The sequence below is a fragment of the Colossoma macropomum genome, unplaced genomic scaffold, assembly GCF_904425465.1.
Source record: "Colossoma macropomum unplaced genomic scaffold, Colossoma_macropomum, whole genome shotgun sequence".
In the NCBI taxonomy this organism is placed as follows: Eukaryota; Metazoa; Chordata; class Actinopteri; order Characiformes; family Serrasalmidae; genus Colossoma; species Colossoma macropomum.
In genome coordinates, this window is record NW_023494789.1 from 34,429,801 (window position 1) to 34,456,495 (window position 26,695).

The window sequence follows — 26,695 nt, forward strand, 5'->3', positions numbered from 1 at the left end:
ACTGTGAACTATTCTCTGAATGGAACTTTTCACATCAAACACCTCAGAATGACTCTTTTTACATCTTACCCTTTGAATTATGGAGAAATGCAAAAGTTCTCCTTTGATCAACTTTTTTTTCAGATGATGACATGCTTCCATCACTAATACCATCGTCATTAGTAACAGCAGGTGTTATAATGTAATAGTAGCAATAATAGAAGAACTGACTAGGGCACAGTAGAGGGCATAGTAGTAATAATTATCATTATATAATTATAAATAATATTAATACTATAAAACGATTATTAAATCAGGCGTAGGTCGATTTAAATATCTTGACTGATATCATAGTTGTCATCATTAGAAGCAAGGATTGTTGTTTGATTTATTTATGTGTGTATGTATGTATTTATTTCTGACACTGCTCGAGTGTCACTGTGCTCTGTCCTCGCCCCTTTCCTCACGTCTCCCTCCACTGCCCCTGCTGGACCTGCTGTAGTCCGGCTGCTGCCCTCCTGCTCCTCTGTCCAGCCCCTCGGATGACAGCCACTCCTGCCTGGTGAGGATTTTTATTATTTTTTTTCCGCTGTGAGGAAAACACAGCGTGTCAGAGCGTCACATGGCTTCGCGGTGATCGCTTCCTGCATCGCGTCTCCTCCGCTTCACTCCGCCTTTCTTCTCGGCTCTCGGCGCCGCTTCTTGCCCTAGACCAGCGAGCGCGGCGCCGCGATGATCAGCAAAGTTAAGAACGCCATGTCCTCGCTGGTGGGCGGCATTCTTCCGCACGGCCACCATCACCATCACCATCACCACCATCAGCAGCAGCAGCAGCAGCCGGGCGCGCAGGGCTGCGGGGCGGACGCGCTGCCTCCGCGCTTCCCCTACAGCCGGCCGGACTTTCTGGAGCTCACGCCAGAGCTGCTGCAGTACTCGAGCGAGCACGGCTCCAGACCCGTGATCACGCCGAGGCGGGACAGCGCGCTGCCGTGGCGAACCGGATACGCAGAGTGAGTCACTGCCCTTTTTCCCCCCCAAGCCCGGCGACCCCGGGGGCGCAGGTACATGTAGCAGGCATCAAAAATGCATTCGCTTTGGGCTCGGTGCTTTTGCGTGACGTGCAAGGTCTCTTGCTGCATGCCACATTGAGCCAAGGGCAGCCTGGTGGTGCTTCCTGGTGGTGCCCGAGCTTTGTGCACTAGCTCTCGGTGGGCTGCAGTCGACAGCAGGGTAGCATCAGAATAGCGATTTAAATGCCCAGAGTTCAGCCAAACTGCGCCATAGGTGCGTTTTCGTACGTCCATGCCGAACGTTCAACGTAATACTGTGTCTGTACGTGTGCTCGCCTTTTGTTCTCTCACTAGAGCCCAGCACATCCTCACTGTCTCCCCACAAAAAAAGTGTGATGAACAGAATCTGGTCACATGATTTCCAGTGTGCAAGCTGCAGCGGTCCAACAGCAAGACCAAAATCAAGCTTCTGCAGCCATTCATGGTGAGGGGATGAATGAATCTGCCACCTGTTACAAAGACATTGAGTTTCTCTAGGGATTAAAGGATATTTTGGACCCTCTGCTACCCCGCCTCCCAGTGTGAACAGGGATTAAAAGCATGTAGATTACAGATTAGCCCACATTTTGCATGGGGATGTACGTTTGCTCTGACACGCTTTAACGAGATTATGGTAAATAAAGTGTTATTGCATCAGTGCAATCTATTGTGTTTAAAAATGCTCCCAGCATGCTTTGAAAAGACAATGCCACCATCTTGGAATTGCACATTTTTTGCACCATATTCCATCATCGTGCAGCTGTTTTGTTTTCCTGAGCCTTTCGCTGTTGTTAGGCCGTGGTGTCAAACTGTGACACCGACAACATACAACAGATTTTATTTCTTGTCGTCTTCTTACAAGAAAGTTTAAAATTTCTGTATAACTAAATCGTGATGAAGTGAGCAAAGTGTGCCGTTCTAGGCAAATTTATACTGAGCCAGGATTGTTCACAGTGGTTGTGATGGGAACGAGATGTCTGCAAAAGCTACCTCACAGAAGGTTCTAACATGAAATGGTTGTTAATAAACTGCGTGATGCCTGATACATTGCTTTATGATAGTTTTGAAAAAAAAAGTTTTGGCCTAAAAAGTATTTTTTAAAATGCTATTCGTGGCAGAGAGATACATGCAGGATGCAAGGCAGAGTAGTCACCAAAGAAAAACATATTTCTTCAGATTTACCACTGTATTAACATTATTAGCATAACATATAAAAACTCAGATGAGACATGTAGGTTAACTGGTAATTAGGATTATAAATAAAATGGCTGTATTTGCACTGTAGACATTGTGAACCCTGGTTTCTGTCACCACCACTGTAAAGAAATCTGTGTTGGTAGGTTTCTCTATAATTAAGTATTTAACATCAAAACACTTTGGAGGACTTTGTTTACATCTCAACGATTTAATTATGCAGACATTTAGAAAAACAAGGGGGATCGAGCTAAAATCCACTGCATATAATAAGGTTTTCCATTCCAACCCTCGGGGCCTCCACCGGTTTACATTTTTGTGCTTCTCCCAGCACACCTGAGCCAGGGATCCGTCGCCATGGAACCTTGCTTACCTGGCTCAGGTGTGTGGAAAGATGTGGGGTAACTGAAAATCCTTGAGCCTGAAAACTAATAGATAAATATGGGCAAAGCTGGTCTCTCCTTTTACATATTTTCCCAATGTGAAACCCCATGAGGATAAAAGGAATTGTTGGGAATTACATACAAGTATTATGAAGTGTGATGACATCAGGTAAATTCTGTGAAGTGTTAATGCAATAGGAACTACAGATGTAGGGATAACACTGTGTCAGCCCATGGGTAGTGCAGAGAAAGAAAGAAAAGAGAGAGAGAGAGAGAGAGAGAGAGAGGAGAGAGAGAGAGAGAGAGAGAGAGAGAGAGAGAGAGACTAACACAGAGGAACACTCTGAAAACATCCCACTTAGCCTCAGGTTATTTCATCCATTTTTAAACACAACATAAGCAGTGAGCCCTGAGTTTGGGGAGGTCAGTATGATGACAGCAATCGAAAGTGAGTCCATCTGTCAAAGCTTATATTTTATCATTCTAGCTAAATACCAAAAGGTTGGGCAACAAATAACTGTTAATACCTATTGAAGGTGTGCCAGGACTTGCAGACGCGCACATATATGTCAGTATCAAACATTGATGAAAAATCAACATTGTTGGAGATAAATGTATAAAATGATTCTAATATGTTGCCAGTATTCTATTAGTTTAAACCCATTTATAGAAAGCTGGAAAAACTAAGACGTTACTGACGATAAGCAGAGCTGTAGATGATTCCATCCAGAAATGTATAGCATAGTGACTGAACAAACCTGCAGTGAGAACAGAGAAGCCAGTAATTTAGTCAGAATTATTGGGTTAAGAAATGGTGGAAATGATGTTATTGAGGAATATTTAATGCCTGACACATGCTGTCCTGATCATCTAGAGGATGGAGCTGTTTTTATTTCATTTCCGAAACTGGAAAAGTTTGGGATTAATCTCTGTGGAAGACCACACTATAGTCCAAAGACAAAGACATGCACATTCAGACAGCCTTATTCTGGCTCTAAAGGCAGCTAAACTTTCTCTGGGTTACAGAGGAATGTTAAGATCAGTTAGCAAGTTTGTTAGCTTACCTGCTAATATTTGAACAGGACTGTACCGCGCTCACATTTGATTGCAACGTTATGTGTCGATACAAATATTAGTACAGTCACACACTCTTTATTTGTATTGTTTCACTAAAGTTTGCTGAAAGATCTTGTGTAAAGTCTGCCTCAGCACTGATTAGTTCCAGTCTTAGCTTTAGCACTAGCTCATCTGAAAGGGTAGCTTCTGTCGCTAAAACCTCTTCCTTATTAGATATGAAAACCTACTTCTTTAATGTCACATTACTAAATGATTTGCCTGGTTCAATTGATGTGATCATGCTCTCCAGAAATCTTTTGTTTGATTTAAATAGTCCTAAATTCATATTTTGTCCGTTTTAAAATGTATGTCTGCACTAAATATCTTTATTTTTGAATGACAAACGTTTCAGTAGTACTTGTGTGTGTGCTTTTACATTTTGCTTTGTACTACTGACCTTTTTAGTTCTGAAGTGTTACACATGCTACGTAGCCTGAACTGAAAGTTTAGCTGATGTAGCAACGAGAACTAAGAAGCAATGTTATTTTGCAAGCAGTCAATTATTAATATGACAAGTAATTCTAATCTTTGATTGGTGGAGGACATTTTGTACTCGTAGTTGTTGCTAGACTCCTGCAAACCAAACCACTAAACATAGTGTAATTGGTGGGTGGAGATTGCATTTTTGAAACTAGACTAAGCAGCAGCATAGCTTGCTTGCTGGTCTCGAAAACGTGAGACTGTCATTCAGTTTGATATCATTAATGATATAACCGTGTTTTTAATTTGACTTGATTGGTAAAAAAAGTTGTTCAGCATTCTGTAGATGGCCTCATGCACATAATAAGGAACTCTTGTCGATTTTTTAAAGGCATTTTTGAAAATCGCCACTGCTGCGTTCTGTGGCTAACAACTTGTGTATATTGCCAATCAAATGCTAACGAAGAAAAAAAGTTAGTAAAGGTCTGGGCATGAGCAGGTCAGCAAACCTAACTGTGCTTTCAGTGAGCAAACTTATTTTAGCCATTAACTGTGGATTTCTCAATAGAATCAGAGCACTGCAGTGGTGCCTGAGTTCATGATCGATTAATGCTTGTCGATTACAAGCATATGCAATAATTGCTTTCATAAGAAAGACTGGCAAGCTGTCCCATTGAATGGCATGCCTAGGGTTTCCTCCACTTTTATAATATCATGAACAAAGTTAACAGATTGATGGGTTTAGGCTTGGGCTTCTGCAACATTGCCCGGTAGTTATACTATACTTCTAAATACTAAACTCATCACCTGAAAAGATGAGACCCAACAGCATAGTTCAGCTTTTAGAACTACTGCTGAGCACAGTAACCTTCCTCTTTTAGTCTGTGAAGTTCAGCAGAAAACTTGTTAAACGTTTTAGGAGGATTTTAGAACATGTTTCTAAACTCTTTTATGATGGAAGAGGGCATTTCCTTATTTCTGTTGTCACATGTCTGCACACTTCTTGTAAACCAGCTGGCCCCTACGGTATCACTGATTTCATGACTGTGAGAAAATACGGTTGCTTGTGGAAAGCTTTTATCTTCATATTTTAGCTTCCTTTTTCTGTCTGAGTATACTTACCACTCGCCATTTTGTGCTACCACTGAACAACTTTTTTGGTGAAATGTATTTCATTGTTGGCGAAACAAAACCTTGTATTTTTCATTTTTAACTTCTTTTTTTTGCATAATTTGAAAATGCAAACTTCCCTTTACAGTATGTCAAAAGTTCATGATTGACAGTCCAGTAGAAATAGATGGGTCATTCAACAGAAACGTCCATTTTTGTGTCCCTAGTGTTTACAGATATATTACACTTGAAAAACATGTTAGGGTTACAATTTATTTATATTTTAAATTAAAACAATAAGTTATTTTTACAATTACACCTTTTTGAGCCGTCAATTTAGCAATATTGGTTTTAAAATTAATTATCTAGAATTCATGATTTCATATGAAGCCTTTAGTTGAAGTCACTGGTGTGACCTACTTCTTAGGTAATTGTGAAAAACTAGAACACAAACGGATTAAATTACATATTTTGGTGGATATTCCATGATTGACAACATGGTTTGATGCTCTGTAGCAGCCATTTTGTAAAATGCATTTTTCATTAAAAATGTCACTGGTGTTACTGTCACTGGTGTTACCTTTCTTATGTGTAACATTAATGAGGATTGGTAATGCCAGGGACACCTATGGATAGATAGAAAAGTGGACGTTTCTGTAGAATGACCCAGATACAAGGTGTTGTTCTGACAACTTGTTAGGCAAGCTAGATTTAATTGGCAATAAAAAAACTGGCAATATACTTGGAATGGGAACACTTGTTTCCTTGTAGCCTCAATGTTTCTTTTACAGTGATGTTTTATATGTAAAGGAAAGTTTTGGCAAAAAATCAAATTTGCGTAATCTTGTACTCAAAATATTGTCAACTAACACAGACGTTTGATTTTTTTCTTTTTCTTTTCCTTTCAAAGCGAACTATGGCGTCATTTATCATGATAAAAGTGATAAAATATCAGCATATTGCCTACCTTTATATGGGCACTCTAGTTACTTTTGCAACCTCTTGAGGTCAACATGAATTTATTGACAGCACTGCATTATGCAATGTATTTGCAAGAACATCTAGAGCAGTAAGAAAGTGGATCATAGTTCAAGTTGGTTTGTTCGAGTAACGTAGTTGTTGCACAAGTAGTTCTTTGTACATATGTTCTCTAAGCATCTCTGCTTCATGTACTCCACATTCTCATGGTTACATTTGCCCTTGAGACTTTGTTTTGTCCTTTTGTTCATTATTTTTTTGTTCATTAAGTTTGAAGTTACTATATAAGGAAGTTTGTACTTCTTGATGCATAGTCATTCCAGGAATGCAAGTCGTTAGCACTTTTGAAAACATTGGGCAGAGACAAAGCACTGTCAAGTTTTTCAAGTTTTACTGCAGCTGCATCTCCTGCACTGTACTCTTCCGAAATTGTGCTGACCCACAGGCTTCTCTGACCTGTGAAAGGTGATTTACTTATAGCAGAAGCTATAATTATCCTCCAATGCTTTACAATATTACAGCAATAATAGGACCTTTATAGGTCTTTATGTTGCTCTTACTTGTATTGCTTTAAAGGGGAATTCCACCAATTGTTCAAAAGTTCTGTTTAATTAAATGGTTTAGATGTAAACCAAGTCATTCAGAGTGGTTTAATGTGAAATGCTCCATTCTAGAGAAACTTACTCAGTCAGATTTGTTCGCAGGGGTGGTAAGAGGGGGCAGACATCCAAAGCATTTAATGTCTGTGAAAGCTATATTACAGAATGCATGATGCTTGAGACATTGTTTTATGATAGTTTTGATGTGCTTTTGGGCTTTAAAAGCTTCAATTAAGGGGAGGTACATGCAAGGCAATGTAGAGCAAAATTTACCCAAATAAAACTTAATCGAAACACTAATTTACCATTATCAATATTATATAGAAAATCTCAGAAGACATTTACAGTGAATAAAACTAAATAGTGAATAAAATTTCTATATTTATGTTAACATAGTAACCTGGGTTCCTATCACCACCATTGTAAAGAAATCAGAAGTTGTTAAGTACCTCTACAACAGAGCATTTCACATCCAAACAAACTGAATACCGTCTCAACCACTGACTTGGGCAGAGCTTTTGAACAAACTGTGGAGTTCCCCTTTAACAACTGATGCTTGTGCAGTAGAGCTAAAGATAAAATCAATCAGTGCAGGTTCTGCAATTCTAGATCTTGAGCTCAGCTAGTTCTTGACTGCAGAGATTGAACTGTGTGAAGTCTATGGCCCACATTTGCTTTTAGGTTCTGTAATTCAAGTTGAGCCAGAAGCTTGCACTTGCCAAGAAGACTAGACAAAGAAGCAGATGGGCAGATGAATGTGATGTTGACACATGATGTATTGACAGAGTCTAAAGGCAGGCAAGAATGTGTGAAAGGAGCTCGGAGAGGGCTTCTAAAAATGGAGCAAACTAGCTGGAGGTGGAGGAGTGAAGCTGGGTGAGAGAACATGCTACTTGATATGTGGTGTTAAGTGGGATGAGGGCTTAATTAGAATTAACAGCACTTCATTTGAATGCTGTGTATCCTGCCTTTATTGTCACTTACCTATATGCTGAACATACCACATGGTTCAGATTAGAAGCAGAAAGGAATTTGAAGGGCTTTAGAATGATGGCATGCTGCAAGTACCAGCCATATTGTATTAATGGAGCACTTACTGTATGTCCAGCAGAGAGTTAGATCATTGATCTGAAATATGATCCTTTCATTAGGAGGCTACTGTCTAGTTCACAGGGCCTCTCTGCTCCTTCTGTTCTTCATACTGTCGACTTAGATTCCTGGCACAGTTCAGTGGCCAGCAGAACCAGGGAAGGCTCATGATACCACCACTGAGGATCCAACGTTGTCTACAAATCCTTTGATCCCCTGCCTTCAGGAAAGCAGCCCACAGTGTAATTCATATAGGTTCATCCCATAGGCCCACCGGCCGACTATAAACAGCCAAAAGCAGAGACGTGGTGTGTAGGGGATAGATGGTGGTTGGTGGTTGCTTTTGTTTTCCTCATTTAATAAGGTGCCCTGCCGTTGCTTTGATTTTCATTCGGAACAAAGAAGAGTGATACCTTTTTTTAGTACAAGTGAAGTGTATTGCTAGAAGACAATGAAGAATTGTCTCAAGTGTAATGAATGTTGTAGCTAGGGAGTATATGATTTCTTTTTGGGACATAAATGGTTTTGCAGATGATAAGGATTCTGAAAAAGTGCAAAACATACACTACTATGCACAATCCTGCAGCTTATTTAATTCCAGAAACGGTCATTAAGTACAAGGTGTTCGTTTTTCTGTGTCAGGAAAGCTTCCAGTCTTTTAGGGAGACTTTCTTGTAGTTTTCCTACACTTGCAAAGTTCAGTCTTAGAAGTTGGTTGCGTTTTGTGATTCTTAAGATCCAAGTGATTCCAGTAATTGCAGAGATTTTTTAACAAACAGTTAGAGTTCGCCTTTAACAGCTGATGCTTGTTCATAAGAGCTAAAGAAAAAATCAGTAAGTTCTGCGGTTCTAGATCTTGAGCTCAGCTGATTCTTGACTGCGGAGATTGAACTGTACAAAGTCTTGCTTGTAGTTTTTCAAAGAACTCTGCAGAGATATTTTTTTATACCTACACAGTTCAGTCTTAGAAGTTGGTTGCATTGTCCGATTCTTAAAGTGGAGCTTGATTTTCTCAAAGATGAAAGCCTTAAGTAGAGTTTATATGATGGGGATAGTTTTGGTCATCTTGCGCAGTTGTTTGACATCCCAGTTTCTCTATCTTTTAATATTTTTTTTAAACCATCTTTGGAAACTCGTTTTTTCCCTTACAATTACTTTGACTTTTCCAATCAAGTGGATTATATCTAATCTCCTCATCTACCTTAGCCATTTTAGATGTGCATCAGAAGGGAATGTGCAAGACAGCTAAGGTATGTTTGGGTAGTTGCTTGTGTAAATGTTATTGTCACCGTTTTTTGGAAGAACACATCTGTAACTTGTTCGTTTCAAGATTAAAAGGATGGGAGAGTTATAGTGGCATACTTAGTGATAGAATACAAAAATATTTTGTAGTTACTAATAATAAAACAACATTAATTCTGACCCCTTTGGGATCAATAAAGTACATACATATCTATCTAGCTTGTGATCTGTTTAACTAGGTGGGTTACCTTGTTCACTAGCAAAAAGTAAACTTCCTAAAAGCATGTAAAACACTATGTTGATGTCTTTAGGATGAAAAGCTCTCTGGGATGGTGGTGTGCTGAGTCTCAAACAAAGAGAAGCTTAGCAATAATATCTAGGTAGCTAACCATTCAGAGACTCTTTCAGTGTCTTTTTTAACACTGACAGCTGGCTGCAAAGTCATTTGAGGCAGGAAACTCTAGTTGTGAGTGTGTTGTCCTCTCTGGAAAGGGACTTTTTAATAGGAGAGTGCATAAAATGGTTTAGCTTTTTGTAAATTAACCAGGCTTGCAGGGGTTAGATGTTATGCAGCTTTGTTTATACGTCTGTTGGTGCACTTCTGTTCTTACATAGGTACCACAGAATGTCTTCCTAGTGAGATGACTCATGCTGTGTGTGTGACTCATTTTCAATCAGCTGAATTCTATGTCAGGTCTTACCACAACTTCCTTTAGACAAACACACAACACTTCAAACGCAAAGCCAAACTGTCTGCTTTCATTGCACAGGTAAAAAGTCGATAAATTGGGCCTTAGACGTGGACTGTGTTCTAAACAAAAAATAATGATGTCGAAACGGAAACCTCAGGCTGCAGAAATAGTGTTAGTTGTAAAAAAGAGTTCTTGTGACTTCAGAAGAGGAACTTATAGGGTAGGGGTAGATGGGCTGTGCTTCCTCTTTCGAGTGTAGCTAGTGTATGGCTGACTGTAAGCCTTTTTGACAGCCTTGCCTTCATTCAAACCTAGTCTTTAGTGATTTGTGTTCTGATTAGATATTTTGGAGATGATTGACTATAACCAGAGTTCATTGGAACCAAACAGATGCTGTAAAACCTAAACGAATAGTTATGAAATTCCTGATCAGAAAGTATACAGGACTTACCTACTCTCAGTGATTGAAGGCTTGGCTGAAGAAGCAAAGCTCAGTTGATCTCAAAGTGCAAAGACTGTGGGTAATTCCTCTGTGTCATCTGTTCTAATGTTTCATAGCTGTGTTCTTTGATGCCAACTGACCGCTTTCAACTGATTATAAAGTGGAGGGCTTTCTGTAATCCAGATTTTAGCGCTAGCTTTCAGTTCCCTTCATATTAAAACAGAGTGACCTACAATCAGTGCATCAAAGTAGACATGGAAGTTTTGTGATGATGTGACTGTTCTAAAATTCTTATTTATATGAATTTCATTATTTTGCCAACATTTCATATAAAGAATCTGTAAAAAAAAGTAATCAGTGCAGCTCATTTGTGAAAGTGGTGTAGTTGAGATCTCACTGTACTGTACAAGAGATTAATCTCTTCTGATAAATCTTGTGCTTTGGAGTAAATATACTCCAATTCTGTCCTAGAAATCATATACTAAACACTCTCAGAGTGCTGTCAAATATTTGAGATCAGGTTCTCTCTGCCTTTGTTTCATTACCAGCATTCAGTTAGTATACTTTCACTTTCCAGCTGCTTACAGGGAGGGTTCAGGCAAACTAAGACATGTTTGGTTTTTATGGTTATATTCTAATTAGTGCATTCAGTTACTTTAGAGGGTCATTCTGGCCTTAAACTAGACCCAGATAGCAAGAGGAGAGAGCAGTCCATTATTGGCCCACTGACGGCAAAGCTGGCAGCACACTGGCTTTTCACTCAGTGTTTTCCGGGAGGTGGTTAATCAGAATATTAGACAAAAATGCCACTTTTCATTGCTCATTTCCCACTCACAGTCCAATTTACCTAGTCTTCCTTTTTAAATATATTAATATTTTTAACAGCAACATCATAAATAAAGCAATATATACCACCATGCATATAAATATACAGCGGTAACTAAATATATTTAGAAATAAAGCCGTTTACACAGCATACCCAGCATACATTTCCCAAATACATCATACAATGGGAAACCAATCCTGAATGTTAGCCTGGTCACTGAGTTACAGGCTGATAAATATAACCAAGTTAGTATTAGTGTAACTCTTATCTCGGTTGTTGAACAAAATTGTAAAGAAAACAGTGATTCTGTCTTTATTTAGCCCAAAAAACGTTTACCCTTTCAGCCAGAGAAAAGAAGCCACACCGAAGTATCTAGATAAGCCAGGTAACTACATTACTGACCTTATCTTTGTGCTTGTTGTCCTCCTCATCTGATCATTTTTGTAATTTGAGTTTTCTATTCTCTCAATGGTAATGATCAGCTGAAGACAGTTACTACAGTTATAATACTGTAGTAAGATATCATTCAGCTTCCTAGCTGTAACGTTAGCTACAAAAAAAGAAAAAAACATTTCAAAACAGCAAGTCCCCAAAAATCAAACGTTCTTCCCACTTTCCAGATACATCATCAGAATGATGTTTTCCTAGTCTTTGAAAAGAAAGTTGGAAAATCTCCCTTTAGAGACAACTGCGGCACTGCTGTAGGATGTGAGGACATTCTTCTTTTTAGATTAAGTGTTCCTTAAAGATGAACCAATTACTGAAACAGCTGTTCAGTTATACACAACTTGTATAATCTCCATAGAAAAGCATGGAGGAATGGAACGCTCAAGAGCAGCCACACATGAGCCTAAGATCACTAGCTAGAGGGGTACAAGGCCCTCCAGTATTGGGCTATGGAGCAGTTGAACTGCATTCTCTGGATTGAGCACCATACAATACCTTTGAGTTGGAGTGGTGTTTGTGATCCAGGGGTAATCATCCAACATCAGTACCTGTGTTCACTAGTGCTCTTGTGGCTGAATGCAATCAAATCCTCACAGCAATGTTCCAGTGGAACAGTAGGACAAAGGCAGGGACAATCACCCTGTGAGTACTAGTGATCTAAAAAATGAACAAAAGTATTTTGTACAGCTAGAAACAGTGGTAAGTGCCATCTTGTCTGTACTTTTGTCTATTTTTGTAGATAAGAGTTTGTCAAATGGGTGCAAACTTTTGGGGTGCAATTGTCAAAAAATGATTTTTGACCAAATTATCCCTTTAAATATATTACAACCAACTTCATTTTTTAAAGTTCTGCTTTTAATACTAAAAACAAGGGACAAAAATTTCTGGTTACTTCTTTCCATTTTTAACGAATTTCATTCAAAAGCAAGGACTGCTTTTAAAAGCTTTCCTCCCTGAAGGTAACAGTATTTACTTTGCTAGATGTCCTCTAAGGAAAAAGTGGGCAAAGAAAGTTTATTTATCCTTGTGAAATGCAAAATCCTAATTAGCAATCGCTGCAACACGCAGGCCTGTTTTTGGTCCTGCACCAGAGGCCTTTGAACAATAATAACTCTACATCAGTTGCACCCACTACACCACGTAATATGTATGATATCGTCTTTGTTAGTTAATTCAGAGTTGGTCCCTGGAGCAGCCCTGGCCTACATTCAGGAATTCCTGACTGAGCCTTTAGCAAGGTTGCGTGAGGATAACTCCAAGTACAATCCAGTCGGTGTATTTTGTACTGATAGAAATGATGTGAATAATGTCACTCCACTGAAGATCTCTCTCTCTCTCTCTCTCTCTCTCTCTCTTTCTCCCAGGGTGATAAATGCAGGGAAGAGTATGCTGAATGAGGATCAGGCCTCGTGTGAGGTGCTGTATGTGAAGAAGCTCAGTGGTAAACAGCAGCGTGCCTCCATGCTATTAGAGGACACTGGGGTGAGTATGCTAGCGCTATACCAGCACACACACATGCACATATAAACCCACAAACAGTTTCAGTTAGAATGCTGCACTGCCACTTAACCCATTCATAAGTGTTTTGCTAAGCATTTGTACATCATATGATTTCTTAGTAATTTAGCACTTACATTTAACACAAAACTAATGTAGTATTTTTTCTAAGACTGGTTTCTTCGTGATGAAACTTGAGTTGCAACTTGAGTTGTTTGAAACTTACATATAATGAAATTGCACGTGAGTTGCATAATGTAACACATCCTGCAACTCACTTGAAACCCAGCTGCAAAATTCATGAAACAGCCAGTGAAAATGGCAATAAGACATCATGTGATTATGTTGGAAAACATACATCTAAACAACTGATTTAGCTGTAATAATTGACAATAAAATAGAACAGAAGATGGTTTTTTGGGTGGTTGAAAAGGAAACGGACAGAAGTTTGATACATTTAAACTTTCAGTTTCTTGAACCATGATAACAGACGTTTCTGGAAGTTAATGTTTTAGTAAACTGCTTCTGTAAATAGCTATTAATAGCTAACGGTAACAGCTGTTGAAACAGCTACTTGTGCCACCATTTATTTTTCTTTGTTAGTCTACAGTTATCGTGACTTAGCTCCTCTCTTGATGCTCTCTTTTACACAGAGCTCAGATTCATTTGTGCTTCTAGGACAGAATGTGCGAGGCATTTTGTAGGCTATAACCATAATGGCTTAAACATGAATTTAGAACAGCCTAGCATACACACAAAAGATAAAACCTAAAATATTTAGTAAAGAATCCTATATTGAAAGATAAAAGACTGATAGTTATAGGACAAAATAACCAGAATGACAGTTGGGATAAATGGACAAAGATGCAAATATGTAAATGACTTCCTACAAATGAATTTATAGCAAGAACATTATGATATATCAAAAATATGTGCTGCTATTCTGGCTAACTTGTAGAGTAATTCAGTGTTTAATTTAGTTTTTTATTTTTTTGTGTAATAGTCAAGTTGCACTGAAATGATGTTGCAGGCAACTCACAACATGCAACTAGTTGCATGAAAGTTTCACAGTGTAAAACATTTTCTTGAAAGAGGAATAAAAGGAAGAATTAGAGGGGGATAATCGCATAAATTTTACAGTCATTTTAAGCATCTAAAGCATTAAAATTACAGTATCTGTTGTAAATACATGATATGTTCCTGCATATGCACAGTAATTCTAGAATGCAAAGCAAAAGTAAACCAGACACATAATCAGAATTACACCAAATTATAGGAATTGCTGTGAAGGTCAGTTTAGTTGCCAGTACTGCAACTACAAGTGATGTTTACTCACTGGCGAGAATGACCACATTGCAACCACTGCACTTTCATCAGGGCCAGGAATTACTGTACGTATTATTTCCTGGAAAAAAGTCATCTCACTACTCATTACTTTGCTTCTTCATTAAAACCCAAACATTTAAAACCCAAACAAATCTGTACCGACTGGAAAGTACAAGGGAAAACCCAGTAATCATTCTCAGTAATTTAATTTTAAAAAATAACCAGTTACAGTGAACACTGTATAAAAGGCCTGTCACTATATCCAGCTTTAAACAGTACATAGGCAGTTAAGCTGATTAAAATTATGAGGATCTGATGTTGTTTGAAAGCCTAGAAGATAGCTGTGTGACATTTACACTGTCAGATGTCACAGGTAGTACATACACATGTAAATTACACAGATATCTATGCCACTATAAAGAGTAAATGTATGTTTTAAATACACTGTGCATATTAGTATGATCTGTTAGAGACATATGAGTAATGTAAGTATAAGAATTTATACTGTGATCTGTTACACTACTTCATTATAGGAAGAAGTATTGTTTTGCATTAATTTGCACTGCTTTATCCCCAGTACTGCTCTATAAGAAGCTTTAGCATAGGCTGAATGTTTCAGGATTTAATGTCTTATGTCCTCGGTTTTCCCCTTTTGCTCTTGTAGAGATTTCTGGGAATTCTAGGATAGTAACTTGCTCTGAATTCTGCAGTAAACTGTTAAGAATGAACATCATCTCCTAGAATGCATAGCAAAGTGTTATTGTAAGCTGCATGGAAAATTACTGTGAAGTTACAGTTGTAGTTTTTTACATTGAGGTTGTGCGTCACTGGCAACATGAGTTTGCATTTAAGTGTTAAGATAATTACTCAGCTGGAATGCAATTCAAAAAGACTTTCTGCAAATATATGAGAACAAATCACTCTGTCCATAAATGTATGTGTTGTTGTTGTTGCAATATTAAAACGTCATAGCTGCATTTTTTACACCACTGCCCTTGGTATTATCTTTAAATTTTAATGATAAATGGGCCAAGAGAAATGGTCCAAAATAACTTGAAAAAAACCTCTTTTCTCTACATTACTTGCACTAAAATTTAAAAACATTGCTACTTCTTCGGAGTTACTATTTTGGAGAAGGTCTTGTTCCAGCAGCGAAGGTTTGGTGAAGGTTTGCTCCAACAGCGATAGTATAAATCTGTTTTTGACTATCTTCAGTTTCTTCTGTAATTTTTGTGTATAACTAAAGAATTCTCAAATCACAGAGGTGCTGTATTATCAAACTATAGATTGATAATGACAAGTCCAGTTCACATGTCAGCTCTTACGTTACAACTAGTAAGAGGTGACACTCAGATGTTATATTTTCAAAGGCTTCTCTTATGGTGACTTTCGTTTGTTATATTTTCAAAGGCTTCTCTTATGGTGACTTTCGGTTGTTGTGTTTTCAAAGGCTTCTCTTATGGTGACATTCGGATGTTATTTTTTTTCAAAGCCTTTTTTTATCTTCTAAAATCTTTATCTGTGGGTTTTGCAACTTCCTGTACGACTGCACAACAGACACATAATCCCCTGCATGAGAGCTGGTGAACAGTTTAAACTAGCCTCAGTGCAGATTGCAACATATTTACGTTCTCTAGCTGGACTGAGAGCATCTGTTGCACATAGTCTTTTTTATTCTGCCTGTTGTGCACAGTGACAGAAATTCAGACTCAGGTTCAGGTCTTTCAGTTCAGTTTATCACAATCAATAATTGAATTGATTGAGGATTTTATTGGAAATGATTTACATTTCCATCATGTTACAGAACCAGAGCTCAGCTTCATTTGATATTCAGCAATACCAAAGGTGCCAGAGCTCCACCCAGATATGCACTGGCTCTATTTCACCCCTGCTTGTATCTTAATTTTTGTCATTGTTCATTTGAAAATGCCAGCTGCTGATTATACTGTGTCTTAATTTTATAACAAATGGACCAATATAAATGGTCTAACCTGACTAAAAAGTTGTTACACTTACAAGACTGTTTTTTTATTTCTCCTGCAAAATGATTTTTTATCAGCAACGATATATAATCGTGTGCAAAGGTTTTTGCACCTCTGTTCAAATTACATGTACTGTTGTTTTTCTAAGTGAAAATAAGTTAACACTTTCCATGCACAGTTACTGTTTATTTGCTGAATTTCACACATAGGAAAAAAATAAAATATAAAATGTGGCCTGTGCAAAAGATATGGCACATTTTATTGTTTGTTTTATGTGTTTCTAGTATGTTAAACTCAGCAGATAAATAGTAATTGTGTACTAAATTTTGCAGAGAAATGTCATATTCAAGTGTGTTCTCTGTAGAGGGTGTGTTAACTTATTTTCATTTAGAAAATCAACCAAGCCATGTGGGGGTGTTCAAGCATCTGTGTACAGCTGTATACTTTTACCATTGTTGTAAATCCTCTTGCTTCTGTGTGCATCATATGACTGCAGGGGGGTGTTTGTTAGTTAGGATTCATGATCTATCATGATCCACTTGTGTGTGTGTGTGTGTGTGTGTGTATGTATGTGTGTGTGTTTGGAAGGACTCAGTGTTCAGGGCACGTATGCTAATAGTGAACTCACATACCCTCCCTCTCTGCACACGCACACACACACACACACATACAGTTTCATGCATCATGAATTTGTATTATTATTGATTGGGGTTTCCCCTCAAATGTCCACACAGTGACAGCACTGACAGTTCTATTAAGACTCTGACTGCTACTTTATCTTTCTGGTACTTTAAACCTCTTTACACATACATCCCTCACACACACATACACACAAGATGTAGTGAGAGAAGGCGACTCCTTAACTGACTGATCAATACCCCCACATTCACCCTGTCTACTCTCTTCTCCTCCAGTACCTTCCCATATCTCCACTGCTGAATCAGTTACATAATTACCTCATCTGCTAATGTACTCTTCACCCTTTTGCTGCTAACCAATGGATAGAGTACAGAGAGAGAAGGGGAGATGGAAAGAATAAAGACCAGATGTTTCGTCACTATGGAGGTCATAGTTTTGTGGAATTGGGTCTGCAGCCTCACAAACTTGCCTCCTGTCTGCCCTTGCCAACATGAGAAAGATTTTCTTGATCTCCTGATTTAATCCTGTCAACAGGTCACGTCAGAAAATTTGTCATTTGTGATCAAGTATTTGCCAGAGTCAGTGAGGGGGCAGGTATAGTTAGGTGCCCCATTGTGGTATTAAAAATAGGTGATGTTGCTTGTTATACACACATTTTCTTTGAGTGCGCATTCCTTAATTCAGCGGATGATCTTAACCTTAGCATTTACATTCTCCATATTATTACATATATTAAACATCTCATACATTTTACTGGGCTATCTGTCTTATCCTGTGTACTGTTGTAAACTTGTGTGTTGTACTGCTCTGTCCTGTTTCATTGCCATGTGTGTACAGTGGGGTCCAAAACTCTGACAGTACACTGAAAATCAGGATTTGTTTCATTTAAATCTGGAAGTAAACAACAGAAAGTTTTAGAATTTTGAAAAATTAAAACAAAGAAAAAGTGTTAGATGTAAAATGAAGAAGAAATATTCGAGGCTTTGCACTTTTTCTATTGTCACTATTCAGCTTTAGGCAAATTTATGACATTGACCATGTTGAGGCTTTTGTACAAATAGGTCAGATCTGTTGTATTAACCATGTTTTGATCTACTACTCATCACAGGCTTTTGCGCTGGTGGAATCTATGCCAGTTAAAGCAAAAGGTGGACATACCAAATACTAAGAAATTCTGATATTTATGTAAATATTTCAAAGATTCTATTTGTCACTCAATTGTTATTAGAAAAGAATGCAGAAAACAAGCATTCTCACTAGTGGTCTTAGACCTTTGGACCACACTGTTGTCTATCTGTAGTCTTGGTCACTTGTACTGTGTGGTCCAGTAAACAGAGACCTTGTATGTTACATTGAGGCAATGTTGTTTTGTTTCACTGCATATTTATAAATGGTTTCGATGAATATCCCGTCTTGACTCTTTATATATTAATTCTCCTCTCTCTCTTGTTTCTGCCTCTCCAGGACACCACAGGTATCCCCATGCACTTCTGGGGTGTATTCGACGGCCATGCTGGCTCAGGAGCTGCTCTGATGACCTCCAAGCTTCTCCATCGCCTCATCCGCGACCGACTGTGTGAAGTGGCTCATCTTCTAGAGAATCAAAGCAGCCCACCACCCATCTGCCTGGCCAAAAACGGCAGCCCCTACCAGGCTGACCAGAAGAAGGGAGCCTGCTTGGATGCAGAGGACCAAGATGCATGTGCAGATCGGTTCCATATGGAGAAGGTGGTCAGTCTGGAGAGCCTGGTGATGGGCATCATAGAGAATGCCTTCAAACAGATGGTGAGATCATGGGGCTCTGGGCAGTGAGATGTTTTATCCTAATGTTTTATGCTGTCCATCCCAGGCAAGCTTTATTTATCATTGTGTGTATATTTCTCACATTCTGCGGTGTAGTCCTGGGACAGTGACACTTTTTTTTATACTCTAGTGCATTGAATTTTAAATGAAGCAGTGACTACAGGGATACAGTAATGAAGCAGTGACTACAGGGATACAGTAATGAAGCAGTGACTACAGGGATACAGTAATGAAGCAGTGACTACAGGGATACAGTTTGAAGATATTACATCTGTGTTAGGTGAACTGTGTAGGAATCACAGGCCTTTTTGTAGTCCTACCATTTAAGAGGACCAAAAGTATTTGAATAAATGTTACAAATAAATGTGTTATTTGGCAGGTTGAATTTCTGAAGGCTGTGATCCACAGCGAGTATCTTCCCTCTGCGAAGCCTACAATACAGGCATTTTAGTTCCTATTTGCTTTGTGTCTTTTTGTCTTTTGTTCAGAAAGGGAAATGCATGCTTAGAGAGGGTCTGGTCAGGTGATTGACCACTCAAGAACATTGTACTTTTTGACCCTGATTATCTCCATCAGAAAAGACAAGTGTCCCAGTTCCACTGGAAGCCATAATTGTCCTTGCCACCATGTTTCACAGATGAGGTGATGTGTTTGGATTATGAGCAGGTCTTTTTTCTCCACATTTTCCTCATTCCATTACTGTGGTACAGGTTAACTTTTGTCTCATGTGTCCATGGGAACAGAAAGGCCAGATAACGATTTGCTAAAAAGATACAAAAAGGTTTGTAGAGAGGGGTCATTACTTTCTGGTCCTGGACAGCTGGAGTCCAGAACAGTTGGATGATTTCCATGCCCAAAAACACACCAGCTAAACCTGGTAATTAACTGATACGTTGAAGCAGGTGTGTTTGAGCTGGAAACTCACCAAACTGTGCTGGACTTTCTGTTCTTGAGGTTTACCTGTGGTTTATATCTTGTGGTAAACCCTCTGAGGTCATTCTGGTGTATTTGCCTCTTCATGGTGTATTCTTTGGTCATCTACTACCATGCCTGCTAGTTTGTTTGCTGTTGCTAAGTTCGCCAGTATATTCTTACTTACTCTTCTCCTTAAAGTTTGGCACTTCGGGGCACCAAATGTTGTAGCTATGTTTCTGATTGCCTTATTCTGATTTCTAGGTATCACTTTTATTTGTTCTAGTTGTTTAGAGACAAAAGCAGATTTACGATGCAAATGTCACATCTAGAGTCAACTCGAGACCTTTTGTTATCTCTGTTGTGCATAATATAATGGCGCAACAGAATACAACTAGCCAAAACCTCAGTAGCCAACTACCCAGTTACTTTTTGTCCCCGAAAAGAAAGTATAGGTAGAAATGGGCCTGTTATTTCTGTATAGTTTACCAAATATAGCTATAAATGACCTTGAATTAAAGCTGATATTATGCATTATAACTTTAAGTAAATTTTTCCTCCAAATACATGCTGGATTACGGAGCCATGTTCAAATACCAGCCCCTGCACTGTACCTTATGAGTCTAGGTGATGTCTTTGTGTCTCTTCCTCCCATGCAGGATGACCTCATTGAGAAAGAGAAAGCATCTTACAGCATTTCTGGTGGATGTTGTTCCTTGACTGCTGTGCATTTAATGGGGAAACTCTATGTAGCAAATGCAGGAGACAGCAGGTAAGAGGACTAAAGAATTAACTGAGATTATAATTTAATTTATATGTTGCATGTCTATCATTTTATTTCCCTCTTTTGGGTTTCTTTCAGTCTCTTTATGATTTTCATTCAGGATTTTAATTGAATTCAGTGTTGATTCAGTCAAATTAAGTTTCTTAGGCTAGACTGAAATGAGCACTTCTTCACTCAAAAACTAAAGGACATAGTCCTGTTGCTTTTGCTCTGCAGTTGGTTGATTAAAAATGTACACTTCAAAGCTTGAGATGTTTATATCCTCTCAGTGCCATAATGGTCTATGATGATGAGGTCATTCCTGTGTCCTGTGTTTCCAATAAATTAAACTCTAAATTGTTCCATTTCAGTCTATTTTCATTCAGGATTTAATTGAATTCATTGTTGATTCAGTCTAAAAAAATCTGACATGCATCTGAAATGAGCACATCTTCATTCCAAACCAACAGGACCTTTTGAATGCTGCGCATTGATAAAACTATTTTCTTTGAAGCATAAAGTTGTTTATATCCTTTCAGAGCCATAATTGTCCGCAATGATGAGGTCATTCCCATGTCCAACGAGTTCACACCAGAGAGTGAGAGGCAGCGGTTGCAGTATCTGGTGAGACTCCTCATCTCTCACCTCATCGTACAACTACATAGCTGGGTTCACTTCCAACTTTACCACCAGGGGCTAATTTAAAATCTAGATGAAAATCATTCTAAGTGAAATGTGCAAACATAATTTTCAAAAATGAAGCCATCACAAAGCTGGATTTTTATTTCCATCATTATTACCGGCTGCATGTGTTGCCACACCTGCTGATACACCACGGTTTATGCAGAAGTGATAGACATATATTTTGCTAGTCAATAATTACTGTAATTATATGCAAAATATTCAAACATTTTGGGAATGTTGTGTTATTATGGGAGGAAGTTATCACACTGTGTAATTCATGAGAGCACTTATCACTGTGTCTAAACAGGACAGCTAGCATCAGCATAGTGTCAAATTGGTGGGTAAATTAAGGTTTGGGAATGCAGCCTAGAAAGCTAGAGTTTCACAGATATGAGTTCTACAAAGTCTGAATCAGTTTTGAGGGACGAGTTACTGACATGCTGTGCCATCGCAAAACCTATTTCAGCGTTAAAAAGTGACTGGTACATTTTACTAAATAGGTGCAGTGGAGCTCTAGCACCCATAAGGGGCTAGACCAAAGGGGCAGTCACTGATCTTTTGTACTTTTGCCTCATTATGTATGCATTTATAGGAGTTTCTCTCGCAAAGTACAGAATACTGGAAAGAGTTTATGTTTTTTTTATTATATATTGTTATTACATTTATTATTATAAAATTAGGCACACACTCTGTTTTGCATACACTGATAGTAAATACTGACTGGCTGTGCTATTTAATGCCTGTGAAAAGCTTGTCTTATTTTTGCAAACATGGCTTAATTGTTTATGCTCAGAGAAGAAAGAGGCAGTTTTTCAAATACGTTTATTAATTTTCAATGGAAAATGAAAACCTTTGCGAACACCTGTCATGTTCCATTATTCTCAATTCGATGAAGGAAATGGAAAACCTAAAGTCGGATCATTTTAGGAAACGGCCTTCGATCATGCAGTTCCCAAACGGCATGGATGTGCTCAGGGATTTTATGATTATGCATTCTAAATGCATGCAATGTATGGAACTCAAGTTCAGCTCATCCTACCGGCCAAAAATTAACACGTGTTTCTGAATTAATAAGACAAAACAATTACATATTTTCATGTACTTTATTTTGACTAAGTACTTATGTGGAAAATAAGTCTTTATTTTGACCTGATGCATCACAATTTGAACCAAAAACAGAGAAGGATAAAAAACTTTATTTCTTCCACTTGGCAGAAACTGGCTTTCGTACAAAAGGCTTATGAGCAAAACAGGGGTTTATATTGTGCTGATCATATGTTACTTATGAAGTTGCTCTGTATCCATTTGTATGGAATTTGTCAATAAATAACTAGCTAAATTGTCCACCCCTATTAGCACAGAGTGTTGGTAGACTATTAGTAATTAGCAGCTCTTTTAGTAAATTTGCCATTAGACTCATAGAGCAGGCTGAAGATTCCTAGCCTGGAGATCAGATGTTTAATCATTGTCATATCACTTATTCAGATGACTTCCAGTCACAACTGTCTCATGTTCCTGATGTCACTGTGTGTAGGGCTTCCTTAAACCAGAACTGCTTGGGAATGAGTTCACACACATTGAGTTTCCCCGACGCATACAACACAAGGAGTTGGGCAAGAAGATGCTCTTTAGAGACCACACCATGACTGGGTGGTAAGTGATATTAAGAGGTCCAACATGCTTTGAGGGTTTGGATGCAAGATGCAAGTTAATTGGTCTGTGGCTACATATCTTGTTCCTCTTTTGACTGTGTGTGTGATGTCACGTTTAAATTTCTCATTGCAGGGCATACAAGACAATTGTGGAAGATGACCTCAAGTTCCCACTCATTTATGGGGAAGGGAAAAAGGTATCATTTCATTTCATAATCAAGGAGTCATTTTTTTTAAATTAATAGTAACCTGGACTAGTCAGAGGTGGTTTATGTCTTAACACATGATACAGAGAGACTAAAGGATATCAGAAAGAGTACGAGCAGTCCCAGTGCAGCTGAGCTTCTTCTGCGCCTTTGTTCAGTCTAAGCTGCACCTTTTTGGGGACGACATGTTCCCAAGATGATGTGAAACGTGATTTTTTGATGTTGTAGACATTTTTGGCCGGTCCCCACAAGGAAAGATGTTTTTAAAAATTGAGATTCGTTTTTGGTCACTGATGTTTACAGAGTATGACTTCTAGCTATAAGACTCTGAAATAATCTGTGTTATTGTATCCATAGTAACCAAACTGTGTGTGTTTTCATTCACAGGCCCGAGTCATGGCCACTATTGGAGTAACACGTGGTTTAGGCGATCATGACCTGAAAGTGTACAACTCCAACATTCACATCAAACCTTTCCTATCCTGCTGTCCAGAGGTGTGTCATGGAATTACATCTCTTCATTCATCCATCCATCCACTGACTTCAGGATAACTGCAGTTAAAGATCCATTATTGTAGTTCTTCTGTATTTAGAACAGTAGCTCGAATGCATTCAGAGCAGAGAACATGAAATTTATATATTCTTTTTATATTCTTGCTAATATCCTGTTTCCTTTTTCTCTATTTGTCCAGGTAAAAGTGTACAACATTTCAGAGCACAAGCACGGTTCTGATGATGTCCTCATTATGGGAACTGATGGGCTGTGGGATGTGACCTCCGACAGAGAAGTAGCTGATGCAGTGACAAACTTCCTTTCCCGCTGTGAGCCTAATGACCCAATGCGGTACGCTTTTAACCTTTGACATCTTCTTCATAATCTGCCTGTTTGACACGTACTATAAAAACCAAACTAACTGCAGCCACCAAATGTTACACTTGTTTTATCCTAAGGATGGCATAAAGCAGTGTTTTCCAATGCAAAAATCAGGAACCCCCAAGACAGTCAATTTTTGCTTCCAGTTTCGAGCACAACTGTACCAGCTTTTCAGTCTTCTGTATTGGGAGCTAGGATAGAGTAAGAATGTGGGGCGTCAATGACTGGAATGGAAAACTGGTTTAAAATACTGGTTCCCAAACGTTTCTTAACAACTGGTGTAAGAGGGGAATCCAGGATTCAATATTCAAACATTTTTTCATAATTAAATCATTAAGATGTTTAAAATGTAATGTGAAAAGGCTATTCTAGAGAAATTTACCAAGTCAGAATTGTTCACAGTGGTGGTGATAGGAACCAAAAGTCCAAAACGTTTGATGTCTATAAAATTTATCTCACAAAATGATATTACATGAAATGATTACAAATGCACTACCTGATGATTGAGTCATTGTTTTCAGATAGTTTTGAGAAGGCTTCAGCCTAAAACCTATTTTTAAAAAGCTATTCATGGCGTAGAGGGACATGCAGGACGTTGTAAGGAAAAATAGTACCCAAAGAAAACTTTTTTCCAGATTTACCACTACTTCACTACTGTCAATATTACATATAAGACGTGTAGATTCATTGTTCACTTTGGATAGTCAATGAAATGGCTGTATTTGTGTTGTAGATATGGTGACTGCTGGTTCATATCAATACCACTGAAAATAAATTAAGTAAAAGTAAGTTTCTGTACGATTAACCATTTCACTTTAAACCACTGAGAATAAATTTGTTCACATCTCGTTGACTGCAAGTGTAGAAAGTTAGAAAAATTGGTGGACTTCCTCTTTAAAGTATGGCTGCCTGGGCTGTGTTGCTTTAGACTCGTCACTAGATGTCACTGTGCAGTCATGTCTCGGTTATCTCGGTTTCCCTTGTGATCATCAAGTGTGAAATTACAAATAGCCCATGTTATAATACCACAAAAAACAGTGTGTTTAAGTGCAGAAAAAACATTTATTTCATATTTTATCTTTCTTAAAGGTACACCTTGGCAGCTCAGGACCTCCTGATGAGGTCACGAGGTGTTCTCAAAGAGCGGGGCTGGCGGCTGCCCAATGACAGACTGGGCTCAGGTGATGACATCACAGTGTTCGTCATCCCGTTGGCGGAAGCGGAGTCAGAGACATGACGAGCTGGGTCCATTCTCCACCGGCAAGCAAATCAGGACACGCCCTTACTTCCCGCCTGCTGAGGAAGGGGTGCAAAACCAAAAAAAATCCATTTTCATTTGAGCCGAAGAAAGCGGGCGGGAAAGATGTACGCGTTGTTCCTCTTCCTCCTTCTTTTCAGAGTCGCATTCCTCATTCTTGACTCTTACCTCGTGTCAAGCGTGGGATGACATCATCATTAAGTGCCACTCTTCTCACCCGACATTTCGTACAGACTCATTTTAAAAGACTGCTTACTTTTCAGATGACTCCAGAACAGACGAAGCTGCTGTAATATTCACTCCGGAGGTCCATGCAGGAGCAGAGAGGAGGAAAGCAGAGAGGCTGAATGTTCAGTTGCGTGTTTAAAACCTTATCTGAATGTGACAAAAAGAATGAGCCACTGTTGATATAAGATGAAGACCTTGGTGATGAAGGATGTACAAATGTAAGCACTTTATCTTTAGCAGAAACCCATCAATCTGTAATTAAACCTTTGCTAATTATAATCATCTCCTGAATGTCTCCAAAGAATGTACCTGTCTAAACATGTGTTGGTACTGAGTTTGCTTTTAGTTGTTTTTTTTTTCACCAAGAAAGAAGGGAAGCACAGTTATTACATTACTCCTGACATCGAGGATCAATGGATCAAACGCACCTCCTCTGGAAAGGCAGTGATGGTATGGTAAACATTGTGGTTCAGGCAATCAAGAAGAATTCTGGAGACGTACTGTACTATCTACTGTAACCCTTGCCTTCACAGAGCTGCTGGAAAGTAGAGACAGCCATGTAACTACTTTTGCACAGTTGACTGAAACTGCGTTCCCTACCTCTCCACAAAGCCATGCCGAATGTCCAACTTAAAAGCTTCTAATTAGAACTTTTGATAATAGACCCCAAATGTATTCGTGCGCCTAAACTGTAGCTAATGGGCCACTTTCTATGAGCCACATTTAGAGGCCTAATCCTTAAGTTAGCATTAGTTTGAGTGAAGAATCTCTTTTTAGGAAACTTTTAGTCCAGGCTTGGTACCGAACCAAGAAACTCACCCTCAGTAGTAAGTTAAACACTCTTACTGTAACCTACATCTAAGTGTATCTGAGCTACCTTAGTTGTGAAATTATGTTGGGGGGGAAAAAAAAAAAAGATTCTACATGGCAGCTCTTTTACCTTCAGTGATGTTTTAGTGTTCATTTTTAAAAATAAAACCATCCTTGCTTATATGATCTTGAACTGGACACATTGTGTGTCTAAATTGAAATATTTGAGATCCACTGACCGCTAGCACTCTTTGTCATCACATGTTTTGGTTTATTTGTTTGCTTGTTTGTTTGTTTTTTGTCCATGTTGAAAAAATATCATTTCTGCTGACTGTTTAATAATTTGTCAAGCTGTAAAACCTAGGCAACTGTGATTAATTCACAATAAATCTCTCACTTATCAAAAAAAATGATTGTGTGTTTTGACTCTGTATGTTGAGTTGTTTTCTTTGTGCCATGGAAAAGAGGAAAAATATTAAGGGATACATCAGTGTC

General features: G+C 38.6%; 1 protein-coding gene across 2 annotated transcripts; it reads left to right on the top strand.

Annotated features, from left to right (window-relative positions):
* Window positions 1-303: 303 nt before the first annotated feature.
* On the top strand, window positions 304-26,608 carry ppm1j (protein phosphatase, Mg2+/Mn2+ dependent, 1J). 2 transcript variants are annotated; one of them, XR_005007276.1, is made up of 11 exons: window positions 304-989; window positions 12,931-13,048; window positions 18,475-18,795; window positions 20,385-20,497; window positions 21,028-21,112; window positions 22,707-22,825; window positions 22,958-23,021; window positions 23,418-23,525; window positions 23,723-23,874; window positions 24,994-25,269; window positions 25,426-26,608. XR_005007276.1 is itself a non-coding variant. In XM_036571090.1 (10 exons), exons 1-10 carry the CDS (start codon window positions 712-714, stop codon window positions 25,139-25,141), a joined length of 1,506 nt encoding a protein of 501 aa, XP_036426983.1. In that variant the 5' UTR covers window positions 304-711; the 3' UTR covers window positions 25,142-26,608. The 2 variants fall into 2 exon arrangements, 1 of the variants encoding a protein (XP_036426983.1); XM_036571090.1 differs by having other exon boundaries at window positions 24,994-26,608.
* Window positions 26,609-26,695: the final 87 nt, after the last annotated feature.

Excerpts from the sequence above, each read along its gene's own strand:
- ppm1j (XM_036571090.1), top strand. The coding sequence starts at position 712 with ATGATCAGCAAAGTTAAGAACGCCATGTCCTCGCTGGTGGGCGGCATT. Across the intron at positions 13,049-18,474 it reads TGCTATTAGAGGACACTGGG|GACACCACAGGTATCCCCAT; the intron begins GTGAGTATGCTA and ends CTGCCTCTCCAG. Across the intron at positions 20,498-21,027 it reads GCAAATGCAGGAGACAGCAG|AGCCATAATTGTCCGCAATG; the intron begins GTAAGAGGACTA and ends ATATCCTTTCAG.